This window comes from Peromyscus leucopus, chromosome 8a (genome assembly GCF_004664715.2).
Source record: "Peromyscus leucopus breed LL Stock chromosome 8a, UCI_PerLeu_2.1, whole genome shotgun sequence".
Lineage (NCBI taxonomy): Eukaryota > Metazoa > Chordata > Mammalia > Rodentia > Cricetidae > Peromyscus > Peromyscus leucopus.
Window position 1 is genome coordinate 35,090,978 of NC_051085.1, and position 15,181 is coordinate 35,106,158.

The following is a 15,181-nucleotide window of genomic DNA, read 5'->3' on the forward strand; positions in this document are numbered from 1 at the left end:
TAAAGGGCAAGAAGCTCTCTCCTCCATCTTCACCAGAAACAGCTAACACAGGACAGCGGCTCTTTGTCCTGAGCCACTCTTAGAGACTCTGAAGAAGACACCTGGTCCGATGAAGGGGACAGCCACTATTGGCAAGCGGGCTGTAGGACACCAATGGGCACTTCACAATGACATTCTTTCCTTGTTTCTTTCTGGGGATGGAGAAGTGGCCCATATTCAGAAGAAGCGGGGTATATATTGCCAGCCTCTTTCTGGGTCACAAGCAAATTAATTTATCCCACTACCTTCAAAGTGGTAAACTCCAAGGCAACTGTTCCCAAAGCTCCGGGGGAGGAAGTCTGTCCTGCTGGCCTATACTTCCACCTGCTGTGGTGAGGGGGGACAGAGAGGGGACAGTCATAGCGGAAAGCCACCCCTCCTCAAAACACCAAAACGCAAGGAACAAAATGGTTGCTGTGGTTAAAGGAAGTATTTACATGGGTAGAATCTAAATAATCTGAAGAGGAAGAACATGACTCTAGCACATGCACAAATATGTCTATGCGTGCGTGTCTATGTCTGTGTAGTTCCTCATGCACATGCCCCTGAGACGATCTTCCTGTGTCAGTTACTCAGTCTGGTTTTGAGCTCCTGGGCTCAAGTGATTCACTTGTTTCTACCTCCCGAGAAGCTGGGACCATGAGTGCCCACTACTTCAGCTTTGTCCCAGAATTTCCAATCCCAACCTCCTTGACTACCTAGTTATTTTTACTCTTTAAAGTTCCAGGCAGGTCTGCAAAGGGAGCCAGAGCACCTTTGCCGACTTCTGGATAGAGCTGACATCAACTAAGTAATCTGCAGGAAAACAAGTTAGGTGGCCTTTCTCTCTTTCTTTTAATTACATGCATATGTTTTAATTTTTCTTTACGTCACCCTAGGATATCCATTTAAAAATCCCACATGAATACTCTATTGTTTCATGGTCTTTCTGATCTGTATTTTCTCCAAATATCTCTTCTATCATAGTGCTACATATTCTTACCTTCCAAGAGGGGGCTACAGTTTCCTTTTGACACAACTATCAATAAATGTCTTGTTAATACTCCACGGCCATCCCATACAGCACACAGGTATCAGTGACTTACCTCTGGAGGCAACTTTATTGACGTCAATGAGAGAGTTGAAATGAAGCACAAACAGAGGAACAGACAATGAGACATATGATGTCATTAACTTTGACATGCAAAGAAGCCCGTCTTATTTAGTGACAAGCTTCGGGCTTACAAGGAGTCTCTGGTTAGGGTAATTACTGTTTTAGATACACAAACTAGTTGGATTTCCCCTTTGCCAAATCTGGGCTTATCTATAGATTTAATGAATCTGATAATCTCTGATTACAAGTTAAACTCATTAACCATATTAAGAAAAATCTAACCCCACTCTAAATTGATTTTTTAAATAACAAAGACATGAAGGGTCTTGTGCTTAAACATGTTCAACTATTTTCCTAATTAATTTAAACAGATCTCTTCTTTATATCCATTCTAATAGTGTCAATTTTAACATTTTTGAAAATTTTCATTTTTTGGACAGAAAATATTTAGTGCCATCCCATTGTAAAGAAAAATATCTTTTTCCCAATGCCTGGAGTGAAAATTCAAGCTGTGTTCGAAAGGTTTGAAACCTAACATCCCAGCCTTTTGTTGATAATAAGTAGATAAGGGGCAATGTGTAATCTTTGCTTCTAAAGTCTCTTCTAACATGAGAGGGATTTGTTGAGAAGAAACTTTGTTAAAAAAGAAATTTCCTCTTTAAATTAAAATCACTTTTAATAGCAACAATGAGAAAGACAAAATCCTGGCAAAACCAATGATGTTCTAGACTGACAAGGTGGTTCAATGGGGCCTCTACACTCAGGAAAAATAATTAGGTGACGGCTGTTTTCAGAATGCAAGAAATGCAATGGAAAATCAAGAGCCTCAATGCTGCCCCTGCTTCTCGGTGACAGTCCTAGAAGGCAGCCACATTCATTTATAGAAAGAGCCCTGTGTCTTTTACATTCATACAACAGATAAGATGACAGTTCTCTAGTTTACTATCCTCTTCGGAACACCATAAGTACATACTTAATCTTCCAGAAAGTATACATAGATAACTCAGATATGCCACAAATACTATGTCTAGTCTTTATCATCAGCTTTCTTCCCAGAATCTGAACCCAGTCTACAGTGAGCTCACGCCACCTAGAGAAGGAGCGAGGAAGGAAGTGTGTGCAAGACAGGGTCTCCATTCCCAAGGGCAAAGTGATGGTCTGGGAATTCTCCTTATTTAGAAGCTCAGTGTCTGTCTCACTTTACATACCACAGTAGGCTTTGTAAGGCCATGGGCGACATACAGACTCCACTATGAAAAGATACCGAGTCCCCAAGGCAATGACCCGTAGGTACTGCTGGTTCATCATTCTCAGATAGTTTACTTTAGAGAGATTAGAAGAGGCCTGTGCACCACAGATCAAAGCTCAGAAGAGAGGAACCTAGGGAGAGGTCTACTTCCACTCAGAGAGCTGTACATTGCAAATAAAACCGTTCTTTGAATTTTGGTATGACGAATATAAATTACAAGAGGAAAAAGATCAACACCAAGGCAAATCCTTGCAGTTAATTTCTGGAAAGCCACTGCCGATTTTAAGGGAAATAAGGTTTGTTACAGTACAAAAGAATTTTTATGGCACACATTAATGGGGAAAAGCCGTGGAGCATGGGAATTTTGATTCATGTCCTTTTAAAAGTTAGATGACAGAGGTGGGTGGCATCTTTATTCCACGAGAAGAATGGAATCTGCACTCTGCATTAAGCAGGTAAGGCTGACAAATATATGAAGTTGCAAACGTCCATTCATGATCTGTAATGACGGCGTGTAACTGCAACACACTGGGACACTTTGACCTGATGGCCTGGGGTGGGTGTGAGAGGGCAGCAGTGGGCACGCAACTCTCAATTCATCAAAATAATGCTAGGTGAAGTAGGAAGTAGGGGGATGCTGCTGACAGTGTATACGAGCCTTTCATCATTTCCCAGAGGACAGACGACTACGGGCATTGAAAAACTGAAGATATTCTATCCAGCAAATATGTCAAAGACCTGTGTCACATTTGTAACACGAAAGTCTAGGGGATTTTAAAAGAGGAAAACAAGCTGGCCATAATCTCTCACGGGCAGGAGGCCGAGATATAGTTCATCGGGTCAGCCTCCCTCCCAGGCACACTAAAGGAGTGAGTCTTATGTATTGATTGTGGAAACCAAGATTAACAGTCCACCGTTACTCCAAAGATAATAAAGTTAACTTCTCTTGGTAGATAGCTACCAAGGCATTCTTGTGACTCACTGGTATTGCACCCCGAGACAACAAAAGACCACACTCCTAGAAGAAGCTACAGAGCCCATCCCAGAGCCTGACATCCTGAACTCTATCCCATTATGCACTAGGGCATACTCACCAGCCTCCCGGGTTGTGTTTCGGCTTGTTGGCTTGGGTGGAAGGGTAGGGGCCTGTTTACTGTGAGCCTTGACATTTTTTCTATTAGGAGGCACTTCATCCCCTTTGTGGCCGGCCCCAGCAGTGGCCCCTTTGGGAGGCACAGGAGATTTTTTGGGTTTAGGTTTGGGTTTGGGCTTGGGCTTAGGAGGAGCTGTAGGAGGTAGAGCAGGAGCAGCCGGTGTTTCAGAGTGGATTGCAGTGTTCTCTACAAATGAGAAAGTGAACAGAGCAGACTGATACAGACACACACCATAGAAAAACAAGGAGCAAGGACATGGCGACAGTGATACATACAGGTAGCTTTATGACATTTGGGAACCAGACAGGGTTTGCCTCCAGAGGAAGCAAAGTTTTGAGGCAAAACAAAAACCAAAAGACATACTTGGGAGGGTTCTCGGGGGTCCACCAGTCACTGCTTTCATAAAAGGGTGACACAAGTGAGCAGGATGAAATTACACAAAGCATCAGTGTCTACGTGCACTAGTCCTCATCCTTATTCCAGCCTCCGCTCTGTTGTTGCTGGCGACAACATGGGCAATGAGTGAGAAAGGCAACGCAATCACCAACCTAATAAAAGTGAAGGCCCCTCAAGAGTGACGGATGGATGGAGTACAGACACTGCCACGGGCGAAGCCCACAGCCGCAGTCACAACGGCACTTCCGGTTACGTTTAAAACTCACCCCCGATCTACCAAGAGTCTTAGTGTGGCCAAAATAATCATGTATGTTTTATACTCTGGGAGACTCTGGGGAGGCTTGTGACACACAATGTACTTGGCAGTCACTTTCTATCATCAGAGTGGGTCTTTTTTTTGTTTCTTTTTTGGTTGTTGTTCCCCCAGCGGGGCAGGGCAGCTTCAAATTCTACAGTGACTTCTTCCACCCTTCCAATCAGAGCCACAGCTTTAGGTTCATGAAGGGCAGAATAAAAAAAAAATTCACTTAGCCTTACAATGTACCCTTCCGTAATAGTTTCGAAAAGACAAAGCACCAATTTCACAGAAAGAAATTGTATATAAGAAGAGAAGACCCCAAGAGAGCTGGAGGAGAAGGAAGCATTGCTCTGGGGATGCTGACAGTTGATTATGTACCCACGTCTGTATTATTTGCAATAGTGGCTGAAATAAATTAAAATACGGTTCCAGCCCAGAGCACTAAGTGGTATCTCTTTTAATATTCAGCACAATAAAAACTAAAGTCGGTATCAACACTAATCAGCCCTTACTGAATAGATCTTTCATGTTTGAGTGACCAAGAAGGCCATGGCATATGTAATAAGCCATTACCATTTTTCTGCTTTGTTTGTTTGTTTTTTTGGTTTTTCAAGACAGGGTTTCTCTGTGTAGCTTTGCGCCTTTCCTGGATCTCACTCTGTAGACCAAGCTGGCCTCGAACTCACAGAGATCCACCTCCCTCTGCCTCCCGAGTGCTGGGATTAAAGGCGTGCGCCGCCACCGCCCGGCTTCTGCTTTGTTTCTTATTCTGGTCACCAGTAAGTGAGGACGCTTCCCCGCTTAAGCCCCGTCCTCTGTCAATCAAACCATGTGTCTAGTTGAAATAGTGATTTCAGTTACAGAAGCTAATCAATAAAACCTTTATGTTTTAACGTTCCCCCTCGTCCTTGCCCTAGCCATGACCTTCACCAAGTAGGGCTGTCCAAATTGGCCTCTTCTATCTCTGTCTGTATCCAGCCTTACAGCTCAAACCACTTCGCATCTATGAGGGTCAACTTTGTAACTCTGCCTTTCTGGTCATGTTAGAGTCTTATCCTTCAACAGGCTGTGCTTCCTGCAACCCACCTGGTATGAGTCAGAGGTCCAGGTGGCCAGAGAACTCCATTAGAATGGAGGAAGATGCAAGGAGACACACAGCTAAACACACAAACTTCTTGAATGATACTAAGCACAGTCTTGACATAGGGGAGAATTGTATTCTGTTTTATCTATGGTGTGTTTGTATGTATATCTAGTGTATGTATGTGAGTGCACATATGTGCACATATGTGTAGACACCAGAGGCCAATGTCAGGTGTCTGCTCAATTGCTCTCCACCTTTTAAGATATGGTCTTTCATTTAACCCAGAGCTCACATATTGGCCAGACCAGCTGGTTAGCAAGGTCCAGGGATCCTCCTGTCTTTGCATACCCCCCACCTTGTGCTAGAGTCACAGATGTGCAATATCACACCAGGTTTTATGTGGGTCCTGGGGGTCCTAATTCAGGTCCTTTTTTTTTTTTTTTTTTTTTTTTTTTTGTATAACAGGAACCTTATCCACTGAACCTTATCCATACCTCTACCCCCTGAGTCTACTCTTTAAACACATCTCTGTGACTTTAGTTTCGATCACATGACCTTGCATGGAGATCAAGCCCGGTCCACTGGAGAGTGTGGATTGGCACACTTGGGGTCTTGATTTTTTTTTTCAATATTATAAGCCCAGTGGGACATTTTGGGTCTTTCTGCTAAAGTTGCAGAGCACATAGTTTAGCCTATGTGAGACCCCGAGTTCAACCCCTAGCATAAATAAAATAAGCAAAACTACTCCAAAACAGTCCATCGTTGGGCTTGGAGGAAAAAGGTGAGTTCACTCACTGACAGTTGAAACTGCCAATTACTACCGGGGTGGATACACCACACACAAACCCTAGCAGCTCTTTGGAAACCATGGAGCAATTCCTCTTTGGCCTCCCAACTCTACCATGAGAGCGCTCTGTAAATGCCTGCCACACTAGTGATCCCTAAGATGTATGCATGTTCACGTGACTATACAAAGAGTATGTTTTTCTAACTAGAGTAAAATTGCCTTCTATCTGAAAATTTGTATCTAATCAAGTACAATGCCTTAAAAGTCGTGTCGGTTCAATGAATGTGACTGGCTGATAGTATTGACAATCAGTAAACACTTTTTACTTATATGTGGGTGGTAATGAATTAGGTTATATTTTTGACTGTGAACATATGATTCAAAAGCTTTGTACAAATTGATGGTGGAGTAATGGAACATTGTCCTTTTAAGGGGATGTTATGAGAGAGCTGTCTGTCTGTTCATTCTGGCTTCAGAAAGACATGAGGCTTCACAACAGCAGTCTGGGAAACAAGCTGTCCACTCCACTTCCAGGCTTGGCTCTCTATGTAAAGGGCTGAGGTCAACAGTTAGAGCAGTCCAGGACCACATGTGTCCTGCACCTGGTCTGGGATGCATTTCTGTTCCAATTCCTCTCTTCTACCTGCCTGTCTCCTTCCTGTCTCCCCTAGGACTTGGTTTGGAAAGATGCGGCACAGAGAAACAACTCTGGTCTCCACTGAGAGTGTTCCCTGGCTTTGGTACCGTGGCCTGCTCAGAACTCTGCATTCCATGACTATTGCCTGTGATCCACCAGTTCTCGTAGGGGGATCGGCTTTTGGACAGAGGCCCCTATTCATTCTCTTCGTGGCCTCTGCTAGAGTTTTGCTCACGCTAGTCTTTCAGTACTGTTCATGAAACAACCAAGTGTGAGCACTGTTCCCTCACTAAAGGCTTTTCACAATCACGCCATGGAATCAATGTAGAACAATTTCAGATGGCATGTTGTTATACTGGGAACAGACTGCAGATCACAGTTGGTGTCCCATACATCTAAGGACATCTACTGAGAAAGAATAATAGGAGGCCAAGAGCCAAGAAGACCTCGAGGAAGAAGTTCAGTGTTGCCATAAAAGGTCCAGGGTCACTAGACCAACTGTAGAATCAAGATCCTTCAAAACCCCGGAAATACCCACATAGCCTGAACCAAAGCCATCCACAGAGCCAGGGTGGTGGATGGCACCTGACATGCGCTTTGCTTTTGACTATTTTCTTAGACAGAGGCAAAAGCGAAGCAGGCTGGCTTTTTAGATTAAAAAGCGTAGGTAGGGCTCAAGAAACCCATGCCTTTATTGATAAGCAATTTCTATTTAACCCAATTCTCTGTGATATTACTCAGGAGTGGCAATCTTTTGAGATTCAGGAAATGGCTTCCGTTCTTAATATCGCTCTTGGTTGGTGGCATGGCTCCGCATGGGCTCTGTCCACACAGAGGGAGTCACAGCTGCCGCATCATGACACCCCAGTGCTCTTGTGTCCATCTCCCCAGGTACTGATGCTATCGTGTAACTTCCTTGCCTAGAAAGAACTAAACATCCCAAGTTGAGGGATAAGAGAACAAACCCTCTCTCAGCCACTTGCTGGCCTGGAAGGTCCTGCCATCTTTTCCATAGAGCACCAAGGCCTGCCCAGTTAACTAACATAAACCCATCAGCAACGCCTTTTCATGCTGATAACAAAGCCCTTCCTTTTAAGTCTGGCCAGGCGCTGAGTGGAATGACACCCCACAGAGACCAGGGACAAAGGACAGATGGACATGAAGTGTAATGGTTGGTTGAGACAGCAGAGTTGGAATGAAAGAAGATAAAAACAGGTACCGGTTCCCTTCCTGTCCACACTCACTCCTTGCGACTGGATCTCTTTAAAACCTGTCTGCGCTCTCATTTTGTTTCCAAAACATTATCGTTAAAAGTACAAGCTAATCTCTTATCATCAGTGTTAATAAACTTAACTAGAGGCTTGCACTGGGAGCAATTAAGCAAAGTCCCATAAATACTGTGTTTAATATCTGGGGGCAGCAAATTAATAAGTTTCCAATAGCTTACTGAAGCTTTGGAAGGCTCATTACTGTTTGTGCAAATGATTACAGCATTTCAGTTTTCGGAGGATGACTTCACATTAACAGGTTAACTTAATAAAAGCCCCCCCACCCTTTCCCTCTCGTCTGCAGGAGGATTTGGATCCAGAGAAGAAATTCACTTAAAGGAACTTCTGAGAGTTCTCAAAATATCTACACAATCCAAGAGAGATTGACAAATGTTGCCAACCAACTCAGAGACAAACCTTACAGAAAACAGGAAATATACTATTTCCTGAAGATCTCTTCCTATGCACATGGCAAAATCTATTTAGAATATGTTTGGCTAAACCTTTCCCTATAGGATATCAGCTCAAGGTTTACATAAGTATAAGGCTTGTATGGTGGATCCACTGTTAGGTATTCATGAACATTCTGGAGGACCCCATTAGACAGGGAATAGTTTAATTGCTTCTGGCATATTGTGAAATCTCCAAACTCATCGGTAGATCACAGAGAAAGTGGCATGGAAACCACAGCTCTTTATGGAATTCCTGCTTGGCGTAGCTTAGAAATGTCTGGAACTTAGAATACTGGGGTGTACGGATGCATCAGCTACTTCCTGCTGTCAGAGAGGGAGTCTAGGCTAGGAGACGCATGGCCCCTTGTTGAGCGGCTCCCATGGCCCAGCAACAGGTGAAAACAACTTTCCGACTGCTTGGGTTTTTCACCCTGAGGGAAAGCTTTTAAGAACAGGAGATGGTGGCGCATGCCTTTAATCCCAGCACTCGGGAGGCAGAGCCAGGCAGATCTCTGTGAGTTCGAGGCCAGCCTGGGCTACCAAGTAAGCTCCAGGAAAGGCGCAAAGCTACACAGAGAAACCCTGTCTTGAAAAACCAAAAAAAAAAAAAAAAAAAAAAAAAAAGAACAGGAGATCATTTCCAGGTGAATATAAAGCCTGAAGGGCCCAATCCTTGTGATCAGTACCATTAATTAGCTCTCCTTATTAACACTAAAGCAGACGGTGTAGTTATAAACAGACGTGTCCACCTGAGGAGGCCATGCTGCCTCTCTTTCCTGACTTCCTTTCCTCTCTTCTCCCAATTTGCAAGCCTTCTCTCTGCAGGCTCCTGGTTTTACTCAATGCTGGGCTGCTCTACAGGAGATAATACAGGATTCTCTTGATTTTACCTTTCTTATCTTCTGCCTTTTCCTCCCGAGGTGGTGTTTTCTCACACACAGAACCATTCCCTTCTTCGGGTTTCCCTACATTCTCCTCCTGGGTAGATTCCTCTCCGATGTGTATCATGTGCCCGTTTGAATTTTCAAAGTTAACTGTTACATCTCCATCTAAAATTGGAAAGAAACACCTCGATGTCGAACTTGATGGCTTTCTTTAAAAATTATTTCCCCATTTACTAGGACTGCAGCATCTGGGTTCCTGTTTCTGTCCCTGGGAACCAAATCACCATCTTTTCCCAACAAATTTCTTTATAAGGAAAGAGGTAGAAAGTCTTTGGTTTCAAGGGAAAGCAACAATGGACGGGGAGTCCTGTGCCATTTCACGACATCAGGTGTGGCCACCCTAATCACACAGCGCCCCGGACCAGCAGAGTTCCTCTGTCCTTGTGTTTAGGTTTTGTTGAAGTAAACACTTAAGTGTTTGTTTTGCATCCAGAAACTGAATGAAGGAATGATCTGGAAAATGGAACAAACATTGTAACATGTCAAAACCACAATATGAATGCAATGTACAAATAACATGAAATGCACTTACACATACAGACAATGAGTGAAGGAAGATTTCCAGGCACCAGCATCTGCTCAGCATGGTAGACAGTGTCCACACTCTACACAGCAGTGTAACTGTGAGCATGGTAGACAATGATGTCTACACTCTACACAGCAGTGTAACTGTGAACATGTTAGATAATGTCCACACTCTACACAGCAGTGTAACTGTGAACATGTTAGTCAGTGTCCACACTCTACACAGCAGTGTAACTGTGAGCATGGTAGACAGTGTCCACACTCTACACAGCAGTGTAACTGTGAGCATGGTAGACAGTGTCTACACTCTACACAGCAGTGCAACTGTGAGCATGTTAGATAATGTCCACACTCTACACAGCAGTGTAACTGTGAACATGTTAGAAGATGATGTCTACACTCTACATAGCAGTGTAACTGTGAGCATGTTAGACAGTGTCTACACTCTACACAGCAGTGCAACTGTGAGCATGGTAGACAGTGTCTACACTCTACACAGCAGTGTAACTGTGAGCATGTTAGACAGTGTCTACACTCTACACAGCAGTGCAACTGTGAGCATGTTAGATAATGTCCACACTCTACACAGCAGTGTAACTGTGAACATGTTAGAAGATGATGTCTACACTCTACACAGCAGTGTAACTGTGAGCATGTTAGACAGTGTCTACACTCTACACAGCAGTGTAACTGTGAGCATGGTAGACAGTGTCTACACTCTACACAGCAGTGTAACTGTGAGCATGTTAGACAGTGTCTACACTCTACACAGCAGTGTAACTGTGAACATGTTAGACAATGATGTCCACACTCTACACAGCAGTGTAACTGTGAACATGTTAGAAGATGATGTCCACACTCTACACAGCAGTGTAACTGTGAGCATGGCAGACAGTGTCTACACTCTACACAGCAATTAACTGTTACCATTGTTTAGGGAAAAGATGATCTTAAGGTTGATTTCATTTTTTAAAAAATTTTCTTTGTTATGGGAAGAAAATAATAGCTAAAGAACATACATTAAAAAGCTAGCTAAAAAAGAATTTTTAAAATGTACTGCTTAAAGTGGAATTCCTCACATATTCTAAACCATAACAACTAATTTTATCTTCTGGACTGTTGTAAGTCCTGAAGGTGTTTAAAATTCAAGGGATTTGCAGAAGTCAGTGGTGCTTGGAAGGATTATCCCAGTAATTATCCCCACACATAGAAACATGCAAGGGACTTTGCTACCACCACAAGGGAAAATTAAGGAACCAAAGTTTTGATTTAAACTATTTTGAAGAAATTTATTAGCAGAGTTGTTTCTATGCAGTTTTTTAAATTAATTTCTTGGCAATCATTACAAAATAGAGATCATAGCCAGGCAGTGGTGGTGTACGCCTTTAATCCCAGCACTTAGGTGGCAGAGACAGTTGGATCTCTAAGTTTGAGGCCAGCCTGGTCTACAGAATGAGTTCCAGGACAGCCAGAGCTGCATAGAAAAAACTCTGTCTTGAAAAATAAACTATTTCTCAAATTTTCACTGATTTCCTTCATAAAATTCACAGGCCTTCTTGTTAAACAAAGACCATAACATTTCCAAAGATAAAATAAATATGGAATTATGCCATGTTGAAAATGAAAATGGAATTGTCACTTAATCACATAGTTCCTAAGGCCCTATATTCTGATTCCTATAGAAAAGTAAAACAGACAATAACAGAAGAAATTGCCATTGCAAATGAACCTTCACAATATCAATAACATTAGGTAAAACTTATGGACTCGAAGCAATTAGTTTAAAAAAAAAGGAAAAAGGAACATACAATACACTGATAAAATAAAAGTAATATACAATGGACAGTTCTAAACAAAATAGAAAAAGAATCCCACTTCTTTATATATAAATCCTTACTTTTAAATGAATTCAAATAAAGGTTTTATTTGGGATTTCTGATTATCATTAGTAGAATCCTAAAGTCATGTCAACAATAATTTAATGCAATTTTAAGTGATCATATTTTTATCAGTTTAAATAACTTATTTTTAAAGCACTAGAAAAAAATAACTATAGAAAAACTTGAATATTATCATAATAGTATGCATGGCAGAAAAACAGTCATGTGGAAAGGTGCTTACACTGAGTCATGAAACAAAAATAATGCATATAAGAGTCATGTCAGAAAAAAAGACTATGTGTAGGAAATATTCATATTTCAGGAAACCTACTAAAGATACTAAAGTGAGTGGCGTCTATACCTTGAAGGCTTTCCTAGAAACCTCAAGCCCTGATATAGGAAGCTATGCAAGCAAAATACAAGCCCAGAAAGAGAAGATAGTGCTGAGCCAGGCCTAGGCTGTAGGGACAGGCGACACATTGCAAAGTAAGGGGAACTCACAAAAGGATGTTCAGCTCGAAGTAAAAGTAGGGGAACCATGACACGGAGAAGGTCACATGTGACCAAAAAAAAAAAAAAAAAAAAAAAAAAGTGATTCTCCAGGAGAGGGAACCACACTAGAATATACGGAATGCAGATGTCAGGCAAGCAGGTAAGACCCTTATGTGCCCTCATATTACAGACAGAGAAAAGAAGGAGGCAAAGAAGTCAATAGGGTCTAACGTGGAATGGAGCACTTGTGGGGGCTTCTCAGGAGGGAAGATCATTTGGTGAACTTTTAGATTGAAGTTCGGCTCGGTGTGAAAAACCCAATCTGAAAGGAATAATAATCACAGCCGGGACAGAGGTTACAGGGCAGGGTGGGGTGAAGTCACAGCCACAGCAGCTGAAGGGACTTAAAAAAGGTCTGTGTGGTCCATGAGATGATGCTCATGACTGACATGCCCTGTCGAGAGCTTCAGCAATGTCAAGAAGACAGAGGCCACAAGTGCATCCTCATTGATGGAGAGAGGCTGCCACAAAACCACAGCAATATCCGGTCGCTCAGACAGGGATTCTCAGGATAATTGTTCTGGGGAAGATGACGGCTAAAATGAGAAAACAGAAAACTATGTTCTCTAGCACTTGAAAACTGGGAGATCTCCGAGGGGCATCGTTGGACACTTTCGGCCATTAGTAATTCTGGTGTTTCAGACGAGAACCGTGCCAAAGTAACAAAGTTAAATTCAACCCACTAGCAGTCTCCCCGGGGCACTTCTGAATTAGGGAACACATCTGGCCTGTAAGCTCTACCATTAATCTCAATAACAGGCTTCAATCATAATCTCTCCCTTTTCTTTTTAATGAGATTTTATTTTTATTTTTAATTATGTGCATATGTGTATGTGTCTACATGCAGATACGTGCACATGCATGCAGGTCCCTCAGAAACCAGAATTTCCCGCAGATGGAGTTACAGGCAGGTGTGAGCCTTTAATGTGAGTGCTGGGAACTAAATTCACATCCTCTGCAAGAGCAGAAAGCACTTTTAATTGATGAGTAATCCCTCCAGCTCCTCTTTCTTTCTTTAAGACATTTTCATATAAGGGACGCAGAACAAATGCATGGGTCACTCCACAAAGCTGATTGTATGGGTTCAGCTGCAGTTTCTCTGCTGCTTCCAGAGACTGGTGGGAAATGGACCTGGACACTGCATGCCTACCGCCTGAATGCCTACCTCCTGCATACCTATCTCCTATTAGGAAGGGGAAAGGTGAGCATTTTTCATTTTTAAAGCTCTAAGGCAGGAAAACAAGTAACTTCAAAAAAAAAAATAGCACATTGAAAAATACAAAAAGGTCATTAACAAAGATGAGTGGGAAAAACTTGACAAGTCAGAAATGCAAAAGACAATTTCTAAAATTGTGATGGTTTGCTCAATCAAAATGGTATTATTCCATTCAGGTTTCCCTCACTCCTTCTGAAGCAGCCATGCATTTCCTAGTTGCACATTGGGATTATTCTAGTATTGGAAAAAACATGACATTTCAACTAATATACAATGTATGCCCCAAAATGTTACATTCTTTATAAGGAACATATATGATCATCTCTCTCTCTCTCTCTCTCTCTCTCTCTCTCTCTCTCTCTCTCTCTCTCTCTCTCTCTTTCTCTCTCTCTATGGAAGTATCATTATTTAAATTCCAAATCCATAGCATTTTATTTCTTCCCATAAAGTCTTAATAATCTATCTATCTATCTATCTATCTATCTATCTATGGAAATATCATTATTTAAATTCCAAATCCATAGCATTTTATTTCTTCCCATAAAGTCTCAATAATAATACATTACCCCAGTAAACTTGGAGGAATGAAGGAGAAGAATGAGATAAATCATTAGTATGGTAGCAAAATTCCTTTAGTTTTAATGGCAGTGGGAGCAAAGAAAATAATATGAAATTATTTATTGGGTGAAATAACCTGTGTTGGTGTCTTCTTTGAGAGACAGTCTTAATTTCTACATAATACTTGTCTTTTCTAATCAACTTCCCTCCTTCAGAGGATAGAGGTAACAGGGAAGAAAGGAAAGAAAAAACCAAACCAAACCAAACCAAAAAACTCTTGGAGAGAATTATAGGTAACAAGGTGAGAGGCAACAAGACTCAGAGAAACAAATAAGGAACAAATTACTTGGGAGAAAGCCTAAGGCAAATTAAGCTGTCTACTCATGCTTTATTGGTCTGTGAACATGAATGAATACATTAGACAATGTGAGGGACATGACGCAAAGCTCTGCTATCTCTTTTATTGGCAGTGTTTAGGATCAAGTAAGGCACGAACAAACTCAAACTGAACTCACTCAAACAATCAACTTTAACTTGACTAGAAGAGTAAAGCCTGAGGTAGAGGAGGGAAGGAGCCAGGCAAGTATCTTGATCTGTATCTCTAGCTACCAACACAACAGCCTGAAGAGCACAGAGTTTAAAGCAACCTACAGAGAGGAGAAGGATTGACTGGAGACGTCACCAGCTGGACGTCTGTTCCAGAACACCTCAGCTTCTTGGCCACCCAGAGACATTCCAGGTGGGAGCAAGATTCTCGGTGTGCACCACTGGCTACTGTATCTGACAATGACCATGGTAACTTTAAATTCCAAAAGAAAATGAAAGAGCAGAGAGTATGGAATTCAATTCGTTTAAACGTAAGACAAATTTCCTCACCTTGGTCAGGCAATTCTTTAAGCAGGCCCCTTCTTATCAGCTCCTCTCTACTTTGTCTGGTGGATATCTTCCTCTCTAATACTTTTAAAAAGAACAAGCACAAGTAAGAATTAATTGATTACTTAGCACCATTATGAACAATATTCAAAGTACTTAAGCACATTTATTCTGTC

At 42.0% G+C, this 15,181-nt stretch overlaps 1 protein-coding gene across 6 annotated transcripts in view; it reads right to left on the reverse strand.

Annotated features, from left to right (window-relative positions):
- The window catches only part of Phactr2 (phosphatase and actin regulator 2), a 265,333-nt gene that overhangs the window by 45,389 nt on the left and 204,763 nt on the right, over positions 1 to 15,181 (reverse strand). For 4 of the 6 annotated variants that reach the window (XM_037200465.1, XM_037200466.1, XM_037200468.1 and 1 more), the window contains exons 3-4: positions 15,009 to 15,089; positions 9,348 to 9,506 (exon numbers count right to left, since the gene is read on the reverse strand). In XM_037200465.1, the coding sequence (XP_037056360.1) occupies positions 9,348 to 9,506; positions 15,009 to 15,089 (240 nt within the window). Of the gene's footprint in view, positions 1 to 3,475; positions 3,722 to 9,347; positions 9,507 to 15,008; positions 15,090 to 15,181 lie in introns of all 6 variants that reach the window. The other 2 variants (XM_037200469.1, XM_037200467.1) reach the window with 2 other exon arrangements.